This window comes from Agelaius tricolor, unplaced genomic scaffold (genome assembly GCF_023055355.1).
Source record: "Agelaius tricolor isolate 1412-34295 unplaced genomic scaffold, bAgeTri1.0.p SCAF_35, whole genome shotgun sequence".
Taxonomy (NCBI): domain Eukaryota; kingdom Metazoa; phylum Chordata; class Aves; order Passeriformes; family Icteridae; genus Agelaius; species Agelaius tricolor.
Window position 1 is genome coordinate 763,052 of NW_027269295.1, and position 20,337 is coordinate 783,388.

The 20,337-nt window shown below is 57.9% G+C and overlaps 1 protein-coding gene across 1 annotated transcript in view; it reads left to right on the forward strand.

Moving 5' to 3' along the window:
• NTN1 (netrin 1) overlaps nt 1–16,232 on the forward strand; it is an 84,275-nt gene extending 68,043 nt beyond the window's left edge. Inside the window, exons 5-6 of the mRNA XM_071452904.1 lie at nt 9,174–9,248; nt 15,824–16,232. Coding sequence (XP_071309005.1) covers nt 9,174–9,248; nt 15,824–16,152 — 404 coding nt within the window. The 3' untranslated portion in view covers nt 16,153–16,232. The remainder of the gene's footprint in view (nt 1–9,173; nt 9,249–15,823) is intronic.
• The last annotated feature ends 4,105 nt before the right edge of the window (nt 16,233–20,337 follow it).

Below are 20,337 nucleotides of genomic sequence, written 5' to 3' on the forward strand. Positions count from 1 at the left end.
TTCGCTCCCTTCTTCGCAGGTCCGTTCGTTCCATTCCCTTCTTCGCAGGTCCGTTCGCTCCCTTCTTCGCAGGTCCGTTCGTTTCGTTCCCTCCTTCTGGAGCGTCTCGGTGCTCCGTGTCTCCTCAGCAATCACCTCCCTCGAGATAAATTGCACCGAAGCCATAAATCCTGCTGCTCGTACCGGGACCAGGGGTTTCCTTTGATGCCAAACGTGCTGGAAACACGTGGCTGGCAGCATCCTGAGAGCCGGCTGTTCCCCGGAGGGCAGGGAGGTGCAGGAGGATTTCCTGCCGAACCTGAGAGCTCAGGGGCATTCCCCAGTGCTGGATCTGAGTGGAGGCACAGCTGTCCCCCCGTGTCACCGAGGGACCCTGATGGTGCTGCCCAGGGGATGGCAGCAGGAGCCAGAGGGTCCCTCAAAGGCTGACTTGTCCTGGGCTGCTGCCTGGAGCTTCCCGGGGTATTTGAGCCCCAGCTCTGAAGGACAGGAGGTGGAAAAGGTGTTTACTCCTGTCCCAGTGGTGCAGGAGAGTTCATAAATTAAGGGCTTTGGACTAAAAGTGACAGATGTCACCTTGGATTGATCCCTGAGTTGAGTGCTGTGGCAGGGACTGTCACCCAGGCCCAGGAGCAGGGGACAGCCCTGGAATCTTCAGTCCCAGTGTTGGTGTCCCAGGGGGTGTGTGGGACTGACTGAAGGGACAGCTTTTACCCCTGCAAACACAAAAACCCCTACAAACCAGTGTTGGTGTCCCAGGGGGTGTGTGGGACTGACTGAAGGGACAGCTTTTACCCCTGCAAACACAGCAGCACCCCTGCAGCCTGCCATGGCTGCTCAGGCTCTAAAGCCCAGCTGATAACTGGGAACTGCATGGAGCTGATAACCGAGCACATCCCAGCAGGGCCAGAGCCCTTCCTTAGCTCAGGAGCCCTGGCTGGAGGCTGGGGTGGGTTATGCATGGTCTGGCAGGGATGGGAAATGCCTGCACAGTGCCTTGTGGATCCCTGTGTCCCTGGAGGGGACATGTCCCCATTCCCTGCCCAGAGGGGTGACCAGGGACCCGGGCATCCCCCCAGGAGCCGTCTCCCACTGAAAGCCCAGCAAAGGCTGAGCCAAGCTGAGCAATCCATCAGGCCCGGAATCCCATCATAATTCTTCTTGCTGGGATTTTGTTTTGGAGATTTTAAGCACCGCTTTGTCCAGGGAGCTTGAACCCTCCATACTTCATCCCTTTTCCTCAACGGGGAGCATCCAGCAGTGCTGTGTCTTGGCATCTCTCAGCTCCCACCCCCACCCTGCTGAAATCTGGGGGGTTTTTCACAAATCCCTAAATCAGTGTCTGCAGGCCAGAGCTCCCATGCTATGGGAGGAAAAGGGTTTGGAAACAAGGTGGGAAAAGCAATTAGTGAGAGGCTTTGAGTGCAGGCAGTTGTGGGAAAGGTGCTGCCCCATTTCCTGTGCTCGTGGCCACGAGGGACAGAAAGTGGCCAAGAGCTGAGGGGCATCAGCCCAACCTGAGCCATTGCAGAGACCACGGGCCAAGCTGGCCTTGGAATGAGGGGTGGGACAATGTCAGCTCTGGTGTGGGGGATCCTGCCTGGCTCTGCTTTACTCTCAGGGGTCCCAATCAGTTTGGGAAAAGCAGCCAAAAGTGGATTGTTTAGATGAAATGCATCCATGCTCTCCCATGCTGGGAGATTGGAGGAAGAGGAGGGGCTGCTCCTCATCTCTGCTGCCAGGCAAGAGGAGCTTTCCTGGTGCTTTTTTGGTCCCTCTCAGACAGAAGAGACCACAGTGAAAGGGCAAACAAAAATAGCAGTGGGGGGGTTTATAAAGGTTTACAAACCTGCCAGTCAGTCCTTGTCTTATCTGAATCAAATCCAGATTTTCTGGGGAATGATTATCTGAAATGGATGATTTCAGCCAGGGGGCTTAAATAAAACCAGGTGATTGGATTGATGCAGCTCCCCATGGTTTTCCCCTGGAAATCAACCTCTGCAGTTTCAAAACCAGATCTGGCCCTTCCAAATGTCGTTTTGGGCCCTTTTGTTCCTGGCTGGTGGGGAAGAGGCTGGATGTAAGTGCAGGAAAGGGAAAAGCCAGCTCTGAGGGCTCCCTGGCCCTCCCAGACCCAGAGCAGCTCTGGCTGCAGGTTGCAGCTTTCCCTGAGGGCAGAGGAGACCCGAGGCAGAGCTGCTGCGTGCTGTGGTACCCAAATCCCAGCCTGAATCCTCCCCCAGAACCAGGAACGGGGAAACCGCCCTCCCTGGCGAGCTGGAGCTTGTTTCAGCACTGACAGGGAGAAAAGCCCGAGCCCTTGGCTGTGTCAGCCGTCCGAGAGCCGGGAGCATCCCGAGCCTGGGAACAAAGCCCTGCCCAGCTCCCTGCGGCGCGGGCGGGAGGGGAAATCCTCATTTCATTCAGCCCGGGGTAAAGCCGGGCTCGGCCCGGGAGTCTCCAGCTTTGTGCCCATCCAAAGGAGGAATTCATTCAGCCCTGCCCGGGCTTTCTCTGCCTTGTCCCAGCTGTAAGCGAGGTGATGGATTGGCTGCGTGATTGATTGAGTGATGGATTGATCAGCGGCATCCAGCTCCCTCTGAAAGGTTTCTCATGGTGATCCCAGTGAATGGCTGGGAGCACAATGGGGGAGAGGGGCTTCCAGTGAGCGAGCTCCTGGTCGCTTCAAAACAGCTCAGAAAGTCTGAAGGAAAAAACCTAAAACAACCCCCAAAACTGCTGAAATGCAGATAAACTTCATGCACAACGGCACTGTGCTCTCATCATCCCAGTGCTGGGCTTCCTGCAGTCCCACATCCATGCATTCCTCCTTCCCTGCATCCCTCCACTCCCAAAACCCTGCATCCCTCCACTCCCAAAACCCTGCATCCCTCCAACCCCAAATCCCTGCATCTCTCCACTCCCAAATCCCTGCATCCCTCCACCCCCAAATCCCTGCATCCCTCCACTCCCAAATCCCCGCATCCCTCCACTCCCAAAACCCTGCATCCCTCCACTCCCAAAACCCTGCGTCCCTCCACTCCCAAATCCCTGCATCCCTCCAGCCCCAAATCCCTGCATCCCTCCACTCCCAAATCCCTGCATCCCTCCACTCCCAAATCCCTGCGTCCCTCCACTCCCAAATCCCTGCATCCCTCCAACCCCAAATCCCTGCATCTCTCCACTCCTAAATCCCTGCATCCCTCCACTCCCAAATCCCTGCATCCCTCCACTCCCAAATCCCCGCATCCCTCCAGCCCCACATCCCTGCATCCCTCCAACCCCACGTCCCTGCACCCCACTCCCTCCATCCAAACCCCTCCATTCCTGCACCCCCTTATTCTTTCATCTCCACATCCCTTTATCCCTGCAACCCTTTATCCCCACATCCCACCACAGGCAAGCCTCGAGATTCAGAGTCAGGACTGACAAGTTCCCTCTCCCCACCCTGGGCCATTTCCAGAGGCTGATTCCCCCTGGAGACACGAAGCTCTTGTCCCAGCACCAGCTCCCTGTTTCTGCATCTCTGCTGAACAGAAAACTGTGATTTTCCCCCTGGGCTGGGAGGTGATGTCAGGCAGGGATTTATGGGGTGCTCGGCTCCCAGGGACAGGCGTTTTCCTAGGAATGTATTTCAGTGTTGGCAGTGGCTCTTGGCAGGGCACCCCTGGATCTGTACCCCACGTCCCCAGCGTGTCCTGGGGATCAACACTGGATAAATCTTATGGGAAGGGATAGGAAATGTGCAGCTCAACACTGGATAAATCCTGCGGGAAGGGACAGGAAATGTGCAGCCAGCCCCGGGAGAGGGCTGAGCAGGGGACAGAGGTGTGGAAGAGCTGTGAAAGCCCGTGTTGGCGGGCAATGTTCCAGTGAGGTGTTTTACAGTTCACTGCTTGTTTTCCAGTGCAGCGTCTCCAGTGGGTGTCCGGCGCAGCTGGACTGTCCCCAGCAGCCATCTCCTGCTCCCGTTAGACCCGGGAACATCGGGATGTGCCTGCCCGGAACCACCAAAACCCCTCGGGCCGTTCATCCCCATCCCCAAACCGGCCCAGGCAGCTCCGGGGGCAGGCAGGGAACTCCCCCCGCGCGCTGGGGGGTGCCTGCGGTGGTGCCGGGGACCAGAACTGCCAGGGAGGGACCAAAGGCACCGCAGCCGGGACCGGAGCGGCCGAGGAGCCTGCGAGGACATTGCCGGGATGTGGGGGGACAGCCCGGTCACATCCTGGAGCCGCTGGTCCTGCTGGACCGCTGGGGTTGGGGCTGCGGAGGTGGAAGGGGCTGAGGATGTGGAAGGGGCTGAGGAGATGGGAAGAAGGGGCTGCAGAAGTGGGAGAAGGGGCCGCGGAGATGGGAAGGGGCTGCGGAGGTGGAAGACGGAAAGGGGCTGCGGAGGTGGAAGGGGCTGCGGAGGTGGAAGGGGCTGAGGAGATGGAAGGGGCTGCGGAGGTGGAAGGGGCTGAGGAGATGGAAGGGGCTGAGGAGATGGAAGGGGCTGAGGAGATGGAAGGGGCTGCGGAGGTGGAAGACGGAAAGGGGCTGAGGAGATGGAAGGGGCTGCGGAGGTGGAAGGGGCTGAGGAGATGGAAGGGGCTGCGGAGATGGAAGGGGCTGAGGAGATGGAAGGGGCTGCGGAGGTGGAAGACGGAAAGGGGCTGCGGAGGTGGAAGGGGCTGAGGAGATGGAAGGGGCTGAGGAGGTGGAAGGGGCTGCGGAGGTGGAAGGTGGAAGGGGCTGCGGGCTCCGGGAATCCCTCGCTGCCGCTTTCCAGCCGCTCCAGGCGAGAGGCTTTAATCTAATTACATGCTTTATTTGCGCCAATTTGTTTTTCAATCAATCTTGCTCAGCCAGAAGAAAGGAGGCTACTGTGGGCTCATTTGCACCTTCTTGTTCCAAGGGAGAGGTTAATGGCCGTTATCCGCTGGGATCGGCGCTCCCGGCTCCGCCTGCCCGGGAGCTCGGGACCCTCCCGCAGCACGGGCAGCGAGGTCCCAGCCCGGCACGGGGCACTGGGCAGCACCCTCGGGACACGCTGGCTGTGAGGAGCCGCTGCAGGCAGGGCTCGGGATGCTCCCAAGGTGCTCCCAAGGTGGCATCCCGCAGGAAAGGTTTTGTGTGTCCATTGCCAGGGATGGCAGCGGGGTGCCAGGGGAAGGTTTGCGCCTGCAAAGCACCAAAACGAACGCGTGAATACGAGTGGAAATTACTCCTCCCGCCTTCCCTGCCCTGCCGGGGAGCGGCACGGCTCGGTGCCGTGGGGGCTGTGCCCGGCACAGGGCAGGGCTGCCCTCGGTGCCCCCGCACTCCTGTGCTGGTGCCAAGGCTCCTCAGCCCGCTCTGCAGAGCAGAGGATGCTCTGATGCCCAGCAGGTGCCTCTGCCTTGGCAGGGTGGTCACAGTCCCCCCTCAGCCGGTGGGACAGTGAGGGGCAGCTCATGCACAGAGACCTGACCAGGAACTCTGGGGAGGGAGAGAAAAGGGCAGGAACCCCAAAGCTGCTCAGCACAGCCTCCCCTTGCATTGCAGCAAACCCAAGCAGCCCTGCTGGTCTGCCCTGCCCCACTCCGGGGGTGTCTGGGACCCCAGGCAGGCCCCACTCCCGTGTTCTCAGTCCTGCTCTCTCTGGTAAGAGAATCTCAGATTTAGGATTTGCTATTTGGGGCTGCACCTTCCTTTAGTGGCTCGGTCCGGCTGCACATCCCCACCAGTGCCAGCAGGAGATGGGGGCACCCAGACCCCACCTGCAGAGCCCCCAGAGAGCCCAGCCCTGGCAGGGAGGGCAGGACAATGCCCCTCACCCCAGAGCTGCGCTCAGCCTGTCAGGGCCAGGGCTCCCTCCTAAGCCACAACACCTCCACCCTGGATCACAGCCCACAAAGGCATTTAGGGCCCTACCTGGGGGAAATCAATAGGAATTTAGCTGCATAAATTCGGATTAGAAATCTGAATCCCCTTGGGGATCTAAGCCTTATATCTGCATTTCCAGTTAGGTACCCAGGCCAAGAAATGTGGCTTTAATCGCTCTATCATGTCAGAATCAAGGGGCCTTTAATTTCCGTTCCCGACATGTGGCTTTTGCAGCGGCTCAGAGCTCAGCTTGGAGCTGGGAGTGCAGCAAGAGGCGCCTGGTGCATGCAGGGCCTTCCCTGCAGCAGCACTCAGCACCCACAGCTCTGCTGCCAGCACCTCCCTCCTGCCCAGCCCTGCAGCATCAGCGCCCTGGGCAGAGCGGGATCCATGAACAAATCACGGGATCCATGAATAAATCACGGGATCCATGAACAAATCATGGGATCCATGAACAAATCACGGGATGGGCACTCAGCACCCACAGCTCTGCTGCCAGCACCCCTGTCCTGCCCAGCCCTGCAGCATCAGCGCCCTGGGCAGAGCGGGATCCATGAACAAATCATGGGATCCATGAACAAATCACAGGATCCATGAATAAATCATGAGATCCATGAACAAATCATGGGATCCATGAACAAATCCCGGGATCCATGAACAAATCACGGGATGGGCACTCAGCACCCTGCAGCTCTCAGCCGCATCACAGCAACCCCAGACAACCCCCAAACCAAAGATGTTTAAACAGAACAAAATTCAACATTCTGCAAAGAAAAAAAAAAATAAGAAGAAAGAAAGAAAGAAAGAAATTAAGTTAAACAAAGAAGGTGTTTAGCTGTGAAAAGTCCCTGCCCAGCCAGAGAATTAGCTCTGTCAAGGGGATGGGCTGAGCTGCAAAGCTGCTGAAGGCTGTGCTGACACGTTTTACTGAGCTGCGAGCGACACGAAGCAGCCACCGCCACCTGCTCCCCCTGCGAGCCGGCGGCTCCAGCGCCTCTCCCGTCCCTCCTGCTCTGCTCATCGCGGGGAGCTGCTGCTCCCCCGGCCCGGGGCATGCAGGATGCAGGGCTGGACCAAAAACCACCCAGGGCTGGCTGTGTTTGGGCTCGTGGCTCTGGAACCGGGATTTGCGCTGGAATATTTGTGCAGCTGAGCAAGCCCGCAGGAAAGGCTGGGATGTCACCATGGGATTGTCCTGCACCAGGGGCTGGGTGCTTCACAAGGGTGGCTGGGCTGGACATGGGCTGAGAGGGGCTCAGACGGTCCTGGGTCTGTTCAGAGCAGGGCCAGCACAGCCCTGGTGCCATGGAGCTGTGCCCAGCAGTGACCAGAGGGCACTGCCCACCTGCTGCAGGGCCAGGAGCTCCCAGGGCAGGGCTCGGTGTCCCTGCAGCTCCCAGGGCAGGGCTCGGTGTCCCTGCAGCTCCCAGGGCAGGGCTCGGTGTCCCTGCAGGCTCCAGGGCAGGGCTCGGTGTCCCTGCAGGCTCCAGGGCAGGGCTCGGTGTCCCTGCAGGCTCCAGGACAGGGCTCGGTGTCCCTGCAGGCTCCAGGGCAGGGCTCGGTGTCCCTGCAGCTCCCAGGACAGGGCTTGGTGTCCCTGCACAGTCCAGGGCAGGGCTCGGTGTCCCTGCACACTCCAGGACAGGGCTCGGTGTCCCTGCAGGCTCCAGGGCAGGGCTCGGTGTCCCTTCAGGCTCCAGGGCAGGGCTCGGTGTCCCTGCAGCTCCCAGGACAGGGCTCGGTGTCCCTGCAGGCTCCAGGGCAGGGCTCGGTGTCCCTGCAGGCTCCAGGGCAGGGCTCAGTGTCCCTGCAGGCTCCAGGACAGGGCTCGGTGTCCCTGCAGGCTCCAGGGCAGGGCTTGGTGTCCCTGCAGCTCCCAGGACAGGGCTTGGTGTCCCTGCACAGTCCAGGGCAGGGCTCGGTGTCCCTGCACACTCCAGGGCAGGGCTCGGTGTCCCTGCAGGCTCCAGGGCAGGGCTCGGTGTCCCTTCAGGCTCCAGGGCAGGGCTCGGTGTCCCTGCAGCTCCCAGGGCAGGGCTCGGTGTCCCTGCAGGCTCCAGGGCAGGGCTCGGTGTCCCTGCAGGCTCCAGGGCAGGGCTCGGTGTCCCTGCAGGCTCCAGGGCAGGGCTCAGTGTCCCTGCAGGCTCCAGGACAGGGCTCGGTGTCCCTGCAGGCTCCAGGGCAGGGCTTGGTGTCCCTGCACACTCCAGGACATGGCTCGGTGTCCCTGCAGGCTCCAGGGCAGGGCTCAGTGTCCCTGCAGCTCCCAGGACAGGGCTCGGTGTCCCTGCAGCTCCCAGGGCAGGGCTCGGTGTCCCTGCAGGCTCCAGGGCAGGGCTTGGTGTCCCTGCACACTCCAGGACAGGGCTCGGTGTCCCTGCAGCTCCCAGGGCAGGGCTCGGTGTCCCTGCACAGTCCAGGGCAGGGCTCGGTGTCCCTGCACACTCCAGGGCAGGGCTCGGTGTCCCTGCAGCTCCCAGGACAGGGCTCGGTGTCCCTGCAGGCTCCAGGGCAGGGCTCGGTGTCCCTGCAGCTCCCAGGGCAGGGCTCGGTGTCCCTGCAGGCTCCAGGGCAGGGCTCGGTGTCCCTGCAGGCTCCAGGGCAGGGCTCGGTGTCCCTGCAGCTCCCAGGGCAGGGCTCGGTGTCCCTGCAGGCTCCAGGGCCCTGCCAGTGGCCCGTGGCCCATGGCCAGCAGTGGTGGCAGTGCCATGGGCCCGTGCCAGGCTCCCGCCGGCCGCCCGGGCCAGGCCAGCGTGTCCCAGCAGTGGGGGCCCATTAGAAATGAAATGTTCCCCCTGGGGTATTTTATTTGCACACTTCAGTAGAGTGGACACCAAAAGGCTTTGCTAATGCTTCATGGGCTGCTAATTTCCTCCGTGACCCGCATTGTGGCGGGCTGACCCCGGCCCGAATCTGCCGGCAATGAATGCCAAAGGCTGACACCGGCCCGGGTTAGGGGTGACAATGGGGCCTCTGTGGGCTCCGGGCAGGCTCCAGTGGGAGCTGCAGAACAGCGGGAATTTGTGTGGCTCTCAAAAGCTCTGGGTGGCACAATAAGGGAGGCCCCCGGGTCTCCCAGGAAGACAGAGGCGGCCGGGGAAGCCGGGCCGGGGGAGGCGGAGGAGGCCGGGCTCCTTTGTGAGCAGCTTTCTTTAGAAAGGAAGGGGTTCTCAATGGCCCCATCCCGGCAGATGGATATCACAGGCACGCTGCTTATTCACGGCAGCCCGCGGCTCGGAGCCGCTCCCCTTCCCCCAGCGCTTTCTGCATTTTCAGGCTAATTTGTTTTGTTAATGTTTTCTTGCCCTCCCCCTCTCCCCGCGCAGATTGCGACTCGTACTGCAAAGCCTCCAAGGGGAAGCTGAAGATCAACATGAAGAAGTACTGTAAGAAGGACTATGGTGAGTGTCCCCTGTGCAGGGATGAGCCATGGGCATGGGGGCAGGAGCGTCCCCAGGGGGTGTCCCCAGGGTCACAGCCGTGCTGGCTGCGTGCAGGTGTGGGAGCGCCAAACCTCGCCAGGTGTGGAGGGGCAGCGATGCCCTGGGTCCCTTGGGATGAGCACACCCAAGTGTGGACCCTCGTGTGGGGGCTGTCCCAGCACCTGCAGGAGACTCACATTTCCCAAGTGTTTTCTAATGTCTTCTGGTTATAATGACACCATATCCCCTCTCTCAGTGCTGTTATATTGCCACGGCTTTTGAATATTTGAAAATATTTTAAATCCTTTTTGCTGTGGGGATGAGCAGCAAGCAGTTCCCTGTCACCTGTATCCAAACCTCCATAATTCCCAGGAGACTTCAGAGGGTGGTGCAGCCCTGGGACAGCTCACGCTGGGTTCTGTTGGAGGTTTGGGTGATGGAGGTTTGAGTGACATTACAACCAAATCTGTTGGAATTTTGGGTGACACTCACACCTGGATCTGTTGGAATTTTGGGTGACACTCACACCTGGATCTGTTGGAATTTTGGGTGGCACTCATGGTTCTATTGGAGGTTTGGGTGACACACTCAGTTCTGTTGGAATTTTGGGTGACACTCATACCTGGATCTGTTGGAATTTTGGGTGACACTCACACTCAATTCTATTTGAATTTTGGGTGACACTCACATTCAATTCTATTTGAAATTTGGGTGACTCTCACACTCAATTCTATTTGAATTTTGGGTGACACTCACACCCAGATCTGTTGGAGGTTTGGGTGACACTCACACCCAGTTCTGTTGGAATTTTGGGTCACACTCACACTCAATTCTATTTGAATTTTGGGTGACACTCACACCCGGATCTGTTGGAGGTTTGGGTGACACTCACACCCGGTTCTGTTGGAATTCTGGGTGGCACTCACACCCGGATCTGTTGGAGGTTTGGGTGACACTCACACCCAGTTCTGTTGGAATTTTGGGTCATACTCACACCCGGATCTGTGTAGGGCTGCCCTGTGGGCTGCAGCAGATCCTGGGGAGGTGTGGGTGGCTCCAGAGGGGTCTCAGGCAGGAGATCCCAATGAATGGAGACGAGGTGCCCCTGGAGCAGGGATTAGGGGAGCTGCAAGGAGCTTTTCCCTTCCCTTCTCGCTCAGCATCGCTCCTGCAGCTTCACCAGCGAGCCAGAGCCGTGTGCTTGGGCTGGTTCAGGTGCGGGGACACTGTCCCAGTGCTGGCACTGGGGTGCTCCCACCCCACCCTCCTGGCCATGGAAGGGTCCCCCACAGCCCCAGCCAGCCCCACAGCCACGGCAATTTTCTTTTTTGAGAACAAACCGCGCTGCAGAGGCAGCGGGGTGAGCGGTGCCGGGGCAGCCCAGGCTTTCACCAGGGCCAGGGAGGGAAGAAAGGGTTGAAAAGGTGCAGGGAGGGATAATAAAGACTTTGGGACTGACACCCCAGCAGGAAGCCAATTAGGAGGCTCTTTTCCTCACCGTTCTGCTGGCACCGCTGGGCTGAATGTCCTAAAAGGCCCTAATTAGCTTGAACAGAGTTCCTTCTCCCGAGGGCTCAATCGGAGCTATCATCCGCCCGCTCCTCAATGGGCCTTTTTAGCTCCCCGCTTCATTCAGCCTTTCAAAGGGGATATTTTCCCTTATTTATTTTTCGTATCTGTTTGTTTTTGTCGGGTTTGTGGTTTTTCTCCTTTTTAGTTTAATTTGGGCTTTTTTCCCCGCGAGATGGGTTTGGGTGCAAATATTTGGAGTGCGACAGGACGGGGGGAGGGCGGGCGGGAGATTCGGGGAGGGGGAGGCAGAAAAGCCTTTTCTGGGATTTTTTGGCTGCGTGGGGGAGCGCAGGGAGAGAGGAGGGGTTTGCTGGGGTGGGGGCACTTAAATCCCGGGGGAGCAGAAGGGATTCCGGCTGAACCCAGCGAGGGTGGGGACTCCCAGAAGGAGAGGGGGTTATCTGATGAGAGCAGGTGATGCTGGTCCAGGTGACATGTGAACGTCCTGTACTCCCTCAGGGCCACATTTTCTGCCCGATTTTGGGGGTGTTCCAGCTCTCTGTGGGTGTGACTGTGCTAAAGGAAACCTGGAGCTTTTAAATCTCCACTTAGCCCCTGGTGCTGAGCTGCCTGTGCTGCAGCAGGGCTGATCCTGCACGGGTGATGCTGGAACAGTTTTGTACCAGCACTGTGGTCCCGGGCTGGCCCTGCATCCCCGTCCCAGCACTGGGCAGGGAATGGGGCTGAGGAAGAGAATCCTCATCCGAAAGGTGAGATCATCTGCTCACTTTGCCCTTTCTTGGAAAAAAAAAGTAAAAAAATCCTTCCTTCAGTGGAGCCTTCTCTTAGTCACCCCCTTTGTCGAGAGGAGCTTGGCAGGGGCTGCTGGAAAAAAGCAAAATGTGTTTTCAAAAGGCAGCTTGAAAAGAGGGAGGGAGGGGGAGAAAAACCTGAATTCCCCAAAAAAACCCAGGGCAGGGGGGAAGCACCAGCCCTGGCACTCAGAGCCCCTTGCACTGCTGGGAAGGTGGAGAAATCCCATTCCTGGGGCTGAGCAGCCCCTGCTGCAGCCACGTGCTGAGGGAGAGAGCCGGGGCAGCGAGGGTCCCCCAGCAGCAGGGCACACCCAGGGATTAGGGATCATAAATCTCCAATATTAAACCAGTAGGAAATTGGCAACTGGAGCGAGGCAAAGCCGCCGCCAAATAAATTAAAAACTGAAAAAAAGGGGGGAAAAAAAATCCCATTTTAACACTTTGCTGCAGCGAGGAGCCAGCCCTTTACATTCCCAAAGCCAGATGGTGTCGGGGTCACCTTTTGCTGCTGGTTGGAATAGAATCCACATGGACCCCAGTCCACTTGTGTGTGCAGTGAGAGGGAGCCAGGCCTTTGGAGAGCCCTGCCTTGGACTGGGACATCTGGGCCTGCCAGGGCTGTCCCCTCCCACCTGGCCGGGTGAAATACCCTCCAAGGACAGGTGCTCTGTCCTTGGGATCGTACAGGGGCCAGCCCAGCCGTGGTTCCCAAACTCCCACAGACAGGTCTGTGCAGGGGATGTGTGGGATGCTCCAGGATTCCACCACAGCAGGCACAGGTTTGGCCCTGCAGCCCAGCCCTGAGTCAGCCTCAGCAGGGGAGGCCTTGAACTCAGGACATTTATCACAAACAAACCCCAAATGTAAATTTAAAAAGTGATTAAATAATTAGGTTTTCCCCAACCTCCCTGTTTTCATGGCAGCCTCAGGAGTCTGGGGCCCTGACTCACGATCTCTGAATGCTGCAAGGCACTGCTGTGCTTTCAGCCTTCAGCAGCTGCCCTCAAACACTGTTTTGAGGCTTTGGGCTGGGTTTTGTTTTTATTAACATCAAACCATCCACCCTTGGGCTTTCATCTCCAGCTTCCAGCCTTTGGGGCTTTCTTGTGGCTGGAGGCTCCCAGCCAGGCCTCGAGGAGCCAGGAGCATCCCTGAGCTCTGGGCATGCAGGAGGGGACCAGGGACCCTCCCTCCCCTGCCCAGCCCGGGGACCACTCTGTCACCTTCTTCTGGCAAAGCACCAAACTGTGGTGAGGGCTGGAAGGCACCATCCAGGTGGGATTGGTGGGTCAGGAGTGTCAGTGTCAGGTGGGATTAGGTTCCTGGGCAGCCCCTGCCCTCACCAGGCCCCAGCTGTGCCCCAGCTGTGCCCCTGCTGTGCCTCTGCTGTCCCCCAGCTGTGCCCCAGCTGTGCCCCAGCTGTCCCCCTGCTGTCCCCCTGCTGTGCCCCTGCTGTCCCCCTGCTCTCCAGGCCCCTTTGCTGCCTGAGAGCTCCCTGGGGAGCAGAGCAGGCTGCAGGGAAATGAACCTGGAGAACAATCCCTGCATCTCTGGGAGTTTGCTGAAACCAGCCTGGACCAGAGCCCATCCTCACTGAAACCAGTGTCACCAGTGTGAACCAGAGCCCATCCTCACTGAAACCAGTGTCACCAGTGTGAACCAGAGCCCATCAGTGAAACCAGTGTGACCAGTGTGAACCAGAGCCCATCCTCACTGAAACCAGTGTCACCAGTGTGAACCAGAGCCCATCCTCACTGAAACCAGTGTGACCAGTGTGAACCAGAGCCCATCCTCACTGAAACCAGTGTGACCAGTGTGAACCAGAGCCCATCCTCACTGAAACCAGTGTCACCAGTGTGAACCAGAGCCCATCCTCACTGAAACCAGTGTCACCAGTGTGAACCAGAGCCCATCCTCACTGAAACCAGTGTGACCAGTGTGAACCAGAGCCCATCCTCACTGAAACCAGTGTCACCAGTGTGAACCAGAGCCCATCCTCACTGAAACCAGTGTGACCAGTGTGAACCAGAGCCCATCCTCACTGAAACCAGTGTCACCAGTGTGAACCAGAGCCCATCCTCACTGAAACCAGTGTCACCAGTGTGAACCAGAGCCCATCCTCACTGAAACCAGTGTGACCAGTGTGAACCAGAGCCCATCCTCACTGAAACCAGTGTGACCAGTGTGAACCAGAGCCCATCCTCACTGAAACCAGTGTCACCAGCTCCAGCTGGAGCAGTGGAAGCTGCAGCTCCTTTGATTTTGTTCTCCCGCTCCCAGGGGACCACAGCAAGGGCAGCACCAGCCCCAGGAGGAACCATCATCCCCTGTCTCCTCCCTCCATCTGCTGCCCCAGGGGTTTTGCCAGGGATGAAGAGACAGGGACAGCCTGAGCAGGGCTTCAGTGGAACATCAGCCAGGGGAGAGCAGCTCAGCACAAAGCCCAGCCTGTCCCAGGAGAGGGCAGCTGAAGGGCAGCACCAAACCCCAAAGCCAGCTCTGCACTGGGGGGCACAGCTGAGCCAGAGCCCCAAATCAGGACAGGACTGAAACCTCCTGCATGAGAAGGGAGTGTTTAAATCCAGCTCAGGTCCTTCAAAAATTCATCCTGGCCCATTTCTGCCTCTCTGCATGTCCTGTGTCCCCTGGGAGATGCTGGTCCCACCTCAGCACTGGAACAGCCAGACAAACACCCCTGGAGCTCGGGAGGAACTGAGCTCAGGAGGAACCGAGCGTCCTGGACACGAAGCTGTGGGCAGAAATCCGGCTGTCAGGGCAGGCAGCTGTGCCTGCCCCAGCCAAGCCTTCCTCAAAGCTTTCACTCCTTCCACTTCATTAATAAAAAGGGAAAAAATAAGAGACAGGGGCCTTGACATTAAAAAAAATACAGACTGTGTGTTTTAGAGCAGAGTTTCCTGTAACCACCTCTCTCCAGTTCCTTTTCATTCATTTTCTCCATTTTGTCAGTGTGGACCCAAGCAGGTCAAAGGTTTAAGCTTTTTTGGAAAGATTTGTTTCCAAAAAATAAAAATTGGCTACTCTTCACATTTTGTTACCTTCACACCAGACAGGGAAATACATGGTCAGAGCTTAGGGTTGTTTTTTTTCCTTTTTTTTTCCTTGTCCCTTTTTTTTTTTTTAATGAAAGCATCTGGCCTCCATGACACGCTCTGAAAAAAAATACCCCATATATTTTGCAACGTGTTAAAAAGCTGTGCTGGGCTGCAGAGCTCTGCTTCCTCCCAGAGCCTGGAATCACTTGGTTTTAGAGACAGGGGGATGCTCCTCCACCACCAACCCAGGGGAGAAAACTGGATTGTTACAAGGCAAGTGACAGCAGAGTTTTCCCTGAGGTTTCTGGGAGTTTCTTCTCCCTCTGTTAATTTATACAAACAGGATGGGTCCCACTGGGGCAGCTGAGACAGGCAGGTGAATGGGCAGGGGTTTACAGCTCCCAGGGCATGGAGGGAACAGCGGGGAAAAGGGAAAAGTTCCATGATTTGGCTAAAAAAGCTCTTTGTGGTGGTGCTGCACCAGCCTGTGCAGGGCCTGGCCCCTGCTGCTCTCCCAGCCCGGCCACCCTCACCTGGGGCTTCCCTGGGTCCCTCCTGGTGGGGATTCCTCACCCACAGCTGGCAAACAGAGCCAGGAGGGCTGGGCAGGCCCTGCCTGGGCAAGGCATTTCCTGGGAGCTGATTTTTAGCCCTGTCCCAGGAAAGAGCCAGGGCTGAGGTGTCCTCAGGCCATGGCTACAGAGGGGGTTACACAGCATCAGCCATGGGAAATCATCATAATCCTCATCACCATCACCACCATCAGCGTCACCTTGTGCAGGGATCAGGGCTGTGCTCCCACTCCCTCTGGCTGTGGGAGCTGGAGCTCTCCCAGTGCTCTGCCAGGACACCAGGACATCTCCCTGGAGCCCGGAGCTGCCACCCAGCCCGTGCAGAGGTGTTTCAGTGACTCTGCCAGGCTCAGAGCTGGAGAGCATCTCCCAAGCCTGTGGTGCTCTTGGAAGCTCTGCTGGGCCCTCAGATGCAGCAGTGGCTGCTCCTGTTCTTGGGAGGTTGCCTGGGGACAGCGTTTTGGGGCACCCACACCCCCTGGCTGCTGCAAAATCCCTCCTCCTCACACAGCCCATTAGGTAAGGCTTGAAGCCCATTTTCTGCTCACCAGCCCAAGCAATAACACCTTCTCCTCTCTTGCCTGTGTGTTGTTTTTCTCCAGCTGTCCAGATCCACGTCCTGAAAGCAGAGAAGAACGCGGACTGGTGGAAGTTCACGGTGAACATCATCTCCGTCTACAAGCAGGGCAGCAACCGCATCCGGCGCGGCGACCAGACCCTGTGGATCCACTCCAAGGACATCGCCTGCAAGTGCCCCAAGATCAAGCCCATGAAGAAGTATTTGCTGCTGGGCAACAACGAGGACTCTCCCGACCAGAGCGGCATCATTGCGGACAAAACCAGCCTGGTGATCCAGTGGCGGGACACGTGGGCCCGGCGGCTCCGGAAGTTCCAGCAGCGGGAGAAGAAGGGGAAGTGTAAGAAAGCCTAAAGGAGGAGGAGGAGAGGGAGAGACTGACTGTGCATGCTGCTTTGTGTAGAGCTGGGGCGGGCAGGGGCCAGCTGCCAGGGTGGGCTGGGGGGACGGGGGGCAGCGACCATGGCTGGGGGTGCTGGGCCTGCACCTCATATTCCAGGGGAAATGAAACCCAACAGGACTCAACAGAACCCAACAGGACCCAACAGGACCAAAAAAAACCCAACAGAACTCAACAAAACCCAACAGAACTCAACAGAACTCAACAAAACCCATCAACACCCAACAGAACCCAATAGGACCCAACAGGGCCCAACAGAACTCAACAGAACTCAACAAAATCCATCAACACCCAACAGGACCCAACAGAACCCAATAGGACCCAACAGAACCCAACAGAAGTCAACAAAACCCATCAAAACCCAACAGAACCCAACAGGACACAACAGAACCCAACAAAGACCAACAGGGTCCAACAAAACCCAACAAAACCCAACAAAACCTGACTGCACACGCAGACAGAGCCCACGAGTGGGGTGCAGGCGTGCAGCACCTGGGGCCCCCCAGCTCCCTCCTGCCCCGTTGCTGAAGAACTCAGAGACACCAAACTGCCTTCCAGCTGCCAACATCTGCTGCCTCCAAAGCACGGCATGGGCACATCCACCCCGTAAGAAACTAATCAACAGCACCGCTGGAAATTAACTCCCCATCCCCAAAACACGTACTTGCAACTTAGGCTGACTGAGAGAGCTCTTGTAGAGGAAACTAAACCAAGACTTTTGCTGAGGACAGACCCAAGGATCAGCCCAGGGGGTCCTGGGGGGCTTTGGTGTCCCACAGCCATGGCCACCGCCTGGGGTGCCCGAGGCTGTGATGATGCTCTGGGTCCACTGTAGGCACAGCCAAGAGGGGACACTGCTGGTGGGGGATTTCCTGCTGTGCATAACTCTGGGAACGGCTCCGTGCTCAGCCCCCGGCCCTGAGGATGCTGCCCCAACACACTGAAGGAGTGAGAGCCCACAGGGCGCCCTGTCCCCCTCCAGCCACGCACTTACAAGGAGTCTATAACCAGGATCCCCAAGGAAACACCCAGACCTGACAAAAAATGAGTTGGCATCCAGCTCCCACAAAGTGCCCTGAAGATCCTGCCAGTCTCAGTCCTTGAATCTCCACTGTGGCCACCTCTGAACCTCCTCCATGGGCTCGGTGCCCTCTGCTGCTGTCAGCACACCAGGAACCCTCAGAAGGTAGAAAATCCCTGCAGGGGACACCAGGGTCCTGGCTGGTCACTGGTTTCACTCCCAAACCCAGAGCAGCTCTGCCCTCACTCCCTCTGGAGCTGCAGCCCCTGACATCCCTGTGAAGGTCTTGGAGACAAAGTGGGGAGCAGAGGGTGCCAGGGACTGTCCCCATGGGCATGGGGCCAGTGCAGAGCCCACACAGGGAAGGGGTCTCAGCCAGGAGCAAGGTGTGACCCACCTGGAGCTCTCCTCCCTCTGCTGGGGGGGGGCATCCAGCCAATTTAAAATTCCCAATTTCCAGTCATGAATGCACTGAGCCCAGTGGAGGCTGCCTCACCTCAGACCGGAGCATCCTCCCCTGGGGTACCCCATGGGCAGGACTGGACTGGGAGCTGTGAGCCCATGCCAGGCTGCTCCCCTGGCACAGCAGCCCCTGGGGAATGGGGATTTCCAATTCCACCTCATGCAGGGAGAGCAGGAATGGCTGGGCAGGAAGGCAGGGAGGGCAGGACGGTACCTGGAGGAGAAGCAAACATTAGTCGCTATGAAAAGCAAAACCTCCCTGCTATTTTTCCTTTTAGGAAACTTGGAAACATCTCTTTTATGACATTTTCCAGTGGTTTTGCCTTGTTTTATAGCAATTGACAATATTTATATAATGACATAAACCACCATAAAGCAGGGCAGCCATGTAAATAGGTGCAAAGAGGAGGCTCCCGGGGCTGCTGGAGACACCAACCGGAGGGACCCAGCTCTGCTGAGCCTCCCCTGCCACCACAAGGCCCCCAAAATTAATCTGGGTATGAGGAGAAAAATCCCACCCTGGACATCAAGCAGCTTCCCCCACCAAGTCTGTGTTTTCTCCCCTTTCTCAAACTGGACCTGGTTTTCCTTATCTCAGAGCTCAAGGAGAGCTGAGGGTTTTGCAGCCAAGGGAAGTGAAGCCACCAGGTTCTGAGGGATAAAATCTAACCTCAAGTGTCCAAATGGAGGCTTAAAGCCCTGAAACAGGGCTTGGATGCTCTCCTGCAGTCACCATCAGCTGCTGCCAGGGTGGGGACAGCACATCTCCAGGCAGCTGGGATGTCCCCAACCCTCAAATGGTGCCTGAAGGTAACAGAATCCAACCCAAAGCCAGTTCTCCACGTGGAGAGCAGGAAGGAAAGGCCAGGGCACCTGGGGACTCGGGGACTGCCCATAGCACACCTGGACACCCGAGGCTCACTCCCAGTTTCCACCCTTGTCAAGCACAGCACCCTCCCAGCACAGCTTGGACACCCCAAACCCCCAGGGACACCCTGCAGCCCCTTCCCTGCTCCCACTGCTCCTGGAAGGCCCCCCAGCCCCTGATCCCACGGCCCTGGCACAGCCTGGGGCCTCAGAGGGAAATGAGCTGGCACAGCAGCCTGGATGCTGGCCCAGGAGGGAAGCCCCCAGACCTGTCCCTCCATCCCTGCTGGAGTTTTGTGCTTTCCATCAGCCCAGGCAAACCAACCTGCACTCCATCCATGGCCCCAGTGCCCTTCATGTGCTCCCAGTAACCCCGACCTGCTGGAACTGGTGCTGGAACTGGTGCAGCTGGAGCAGCCTCGGCTGGGAGGGCACAGCAGCCCCGTTTCAGGCTCCAGAGGGGCAGCTCCTCCCTGCAGCACCCCTGCTCCAGGACATCTCCATGAGGACACCCCCAGGACACCCCCATGAGGACACCCCCATGAGGACACCCCCATGAGGACACCCCCAGGACATCTCCATGAGGACACCCCCATGAGGACACCCCCAGGAGGACACCCCCATGAGGACACCCCCATGAGGACATCTCCAGGAGGACACCCCCATGAGGACATCCCCATGAGGACACCCCCAGGACATCCCCAGGAGGACACCCCCAGGAGGACACCCCCTGTGCTGCTCCCCCAGAGGCACAGGAGGCCCCCTCAGCACCTGCCCAGCCAGGGGCAGCTCTGGGACACTGACCCCCTTCTGACCAGCAGGGACCCATGGGGACAGGAGTGGCACCCCCAGGGCACAGGGAAGGGGCTGTGGTGCCTGCAGGGAGGCTTTGGAGAGCAGCTGAAATGCCAAAACAATCATCACCGACCGTAGCACCCCACAGAAGTGGCTTGGTCTCGTTTCTGTTTGTCCGTGTGTCCGTGCCCCTCCCGCCCCGCCTCACCCCCTCACAAACCTGTGTTCCTTTTGGGGTTGTTTTATTTTGGTTTTGGTTTTGTTTCTTTTTTTTTTTTTTTTTATTATTTCTGTTAATATCTTGAACTGTAAATGTTGTTTAGTTATGACCATGGCAGACTGCTTTGGGCGATGTTTCTTTACAATGCATACTAATATATTATGGTTATTATATATGAATATATTTAATGACACATGAAAAAGTTGTGGATTTTCTTATTGTTTTTCCGAGTTGTTTCTTTTTTTTCCTTTTTTTTTCCCTTTTGTTTGTTTGTTCGTTAGATTGGCTGTAATTGACCCGAAGGAGCTTGTAACTGTTCAGCACCCCCTCGGTAGGACTAAAGTCAGAAACCAGTTGAATAAACTCTTGTAAACTGTAAAAATCTCCAGGAATTTCTGCTTTTTCCCAGCCCACTGCTCCGTGAGCCTGTGGGACAAGGAGCTGGGCAGGGAGATGATGGTGTCCCCTCCACCCCTGGCTCTGTCAGTGTCCCCGGGCAGGGCTGAGGTGGCACAGCTATTCTGGACTGGCAGTCCCAGCCCTGTCCCTGCCCAGCACCTCCAGGCAGTGGCCACTGGCCTTGGGGACAGCGGTGTCACCGCCCCTGGGTGGCAGGGGGATCCCCAGCAGCCCTGTGGGCTCAGCTGTGCCCTGCAGTGGGACAGAGCCAAAACCTGGGGACACTGCCTGGAGCTGGGGACAGCTGGGGACAGCCAAAGTCTGGAGTCAGAACAGCTGCCAGCCCCGCTCTGCCCCATTTCTGTCCCATCCAGG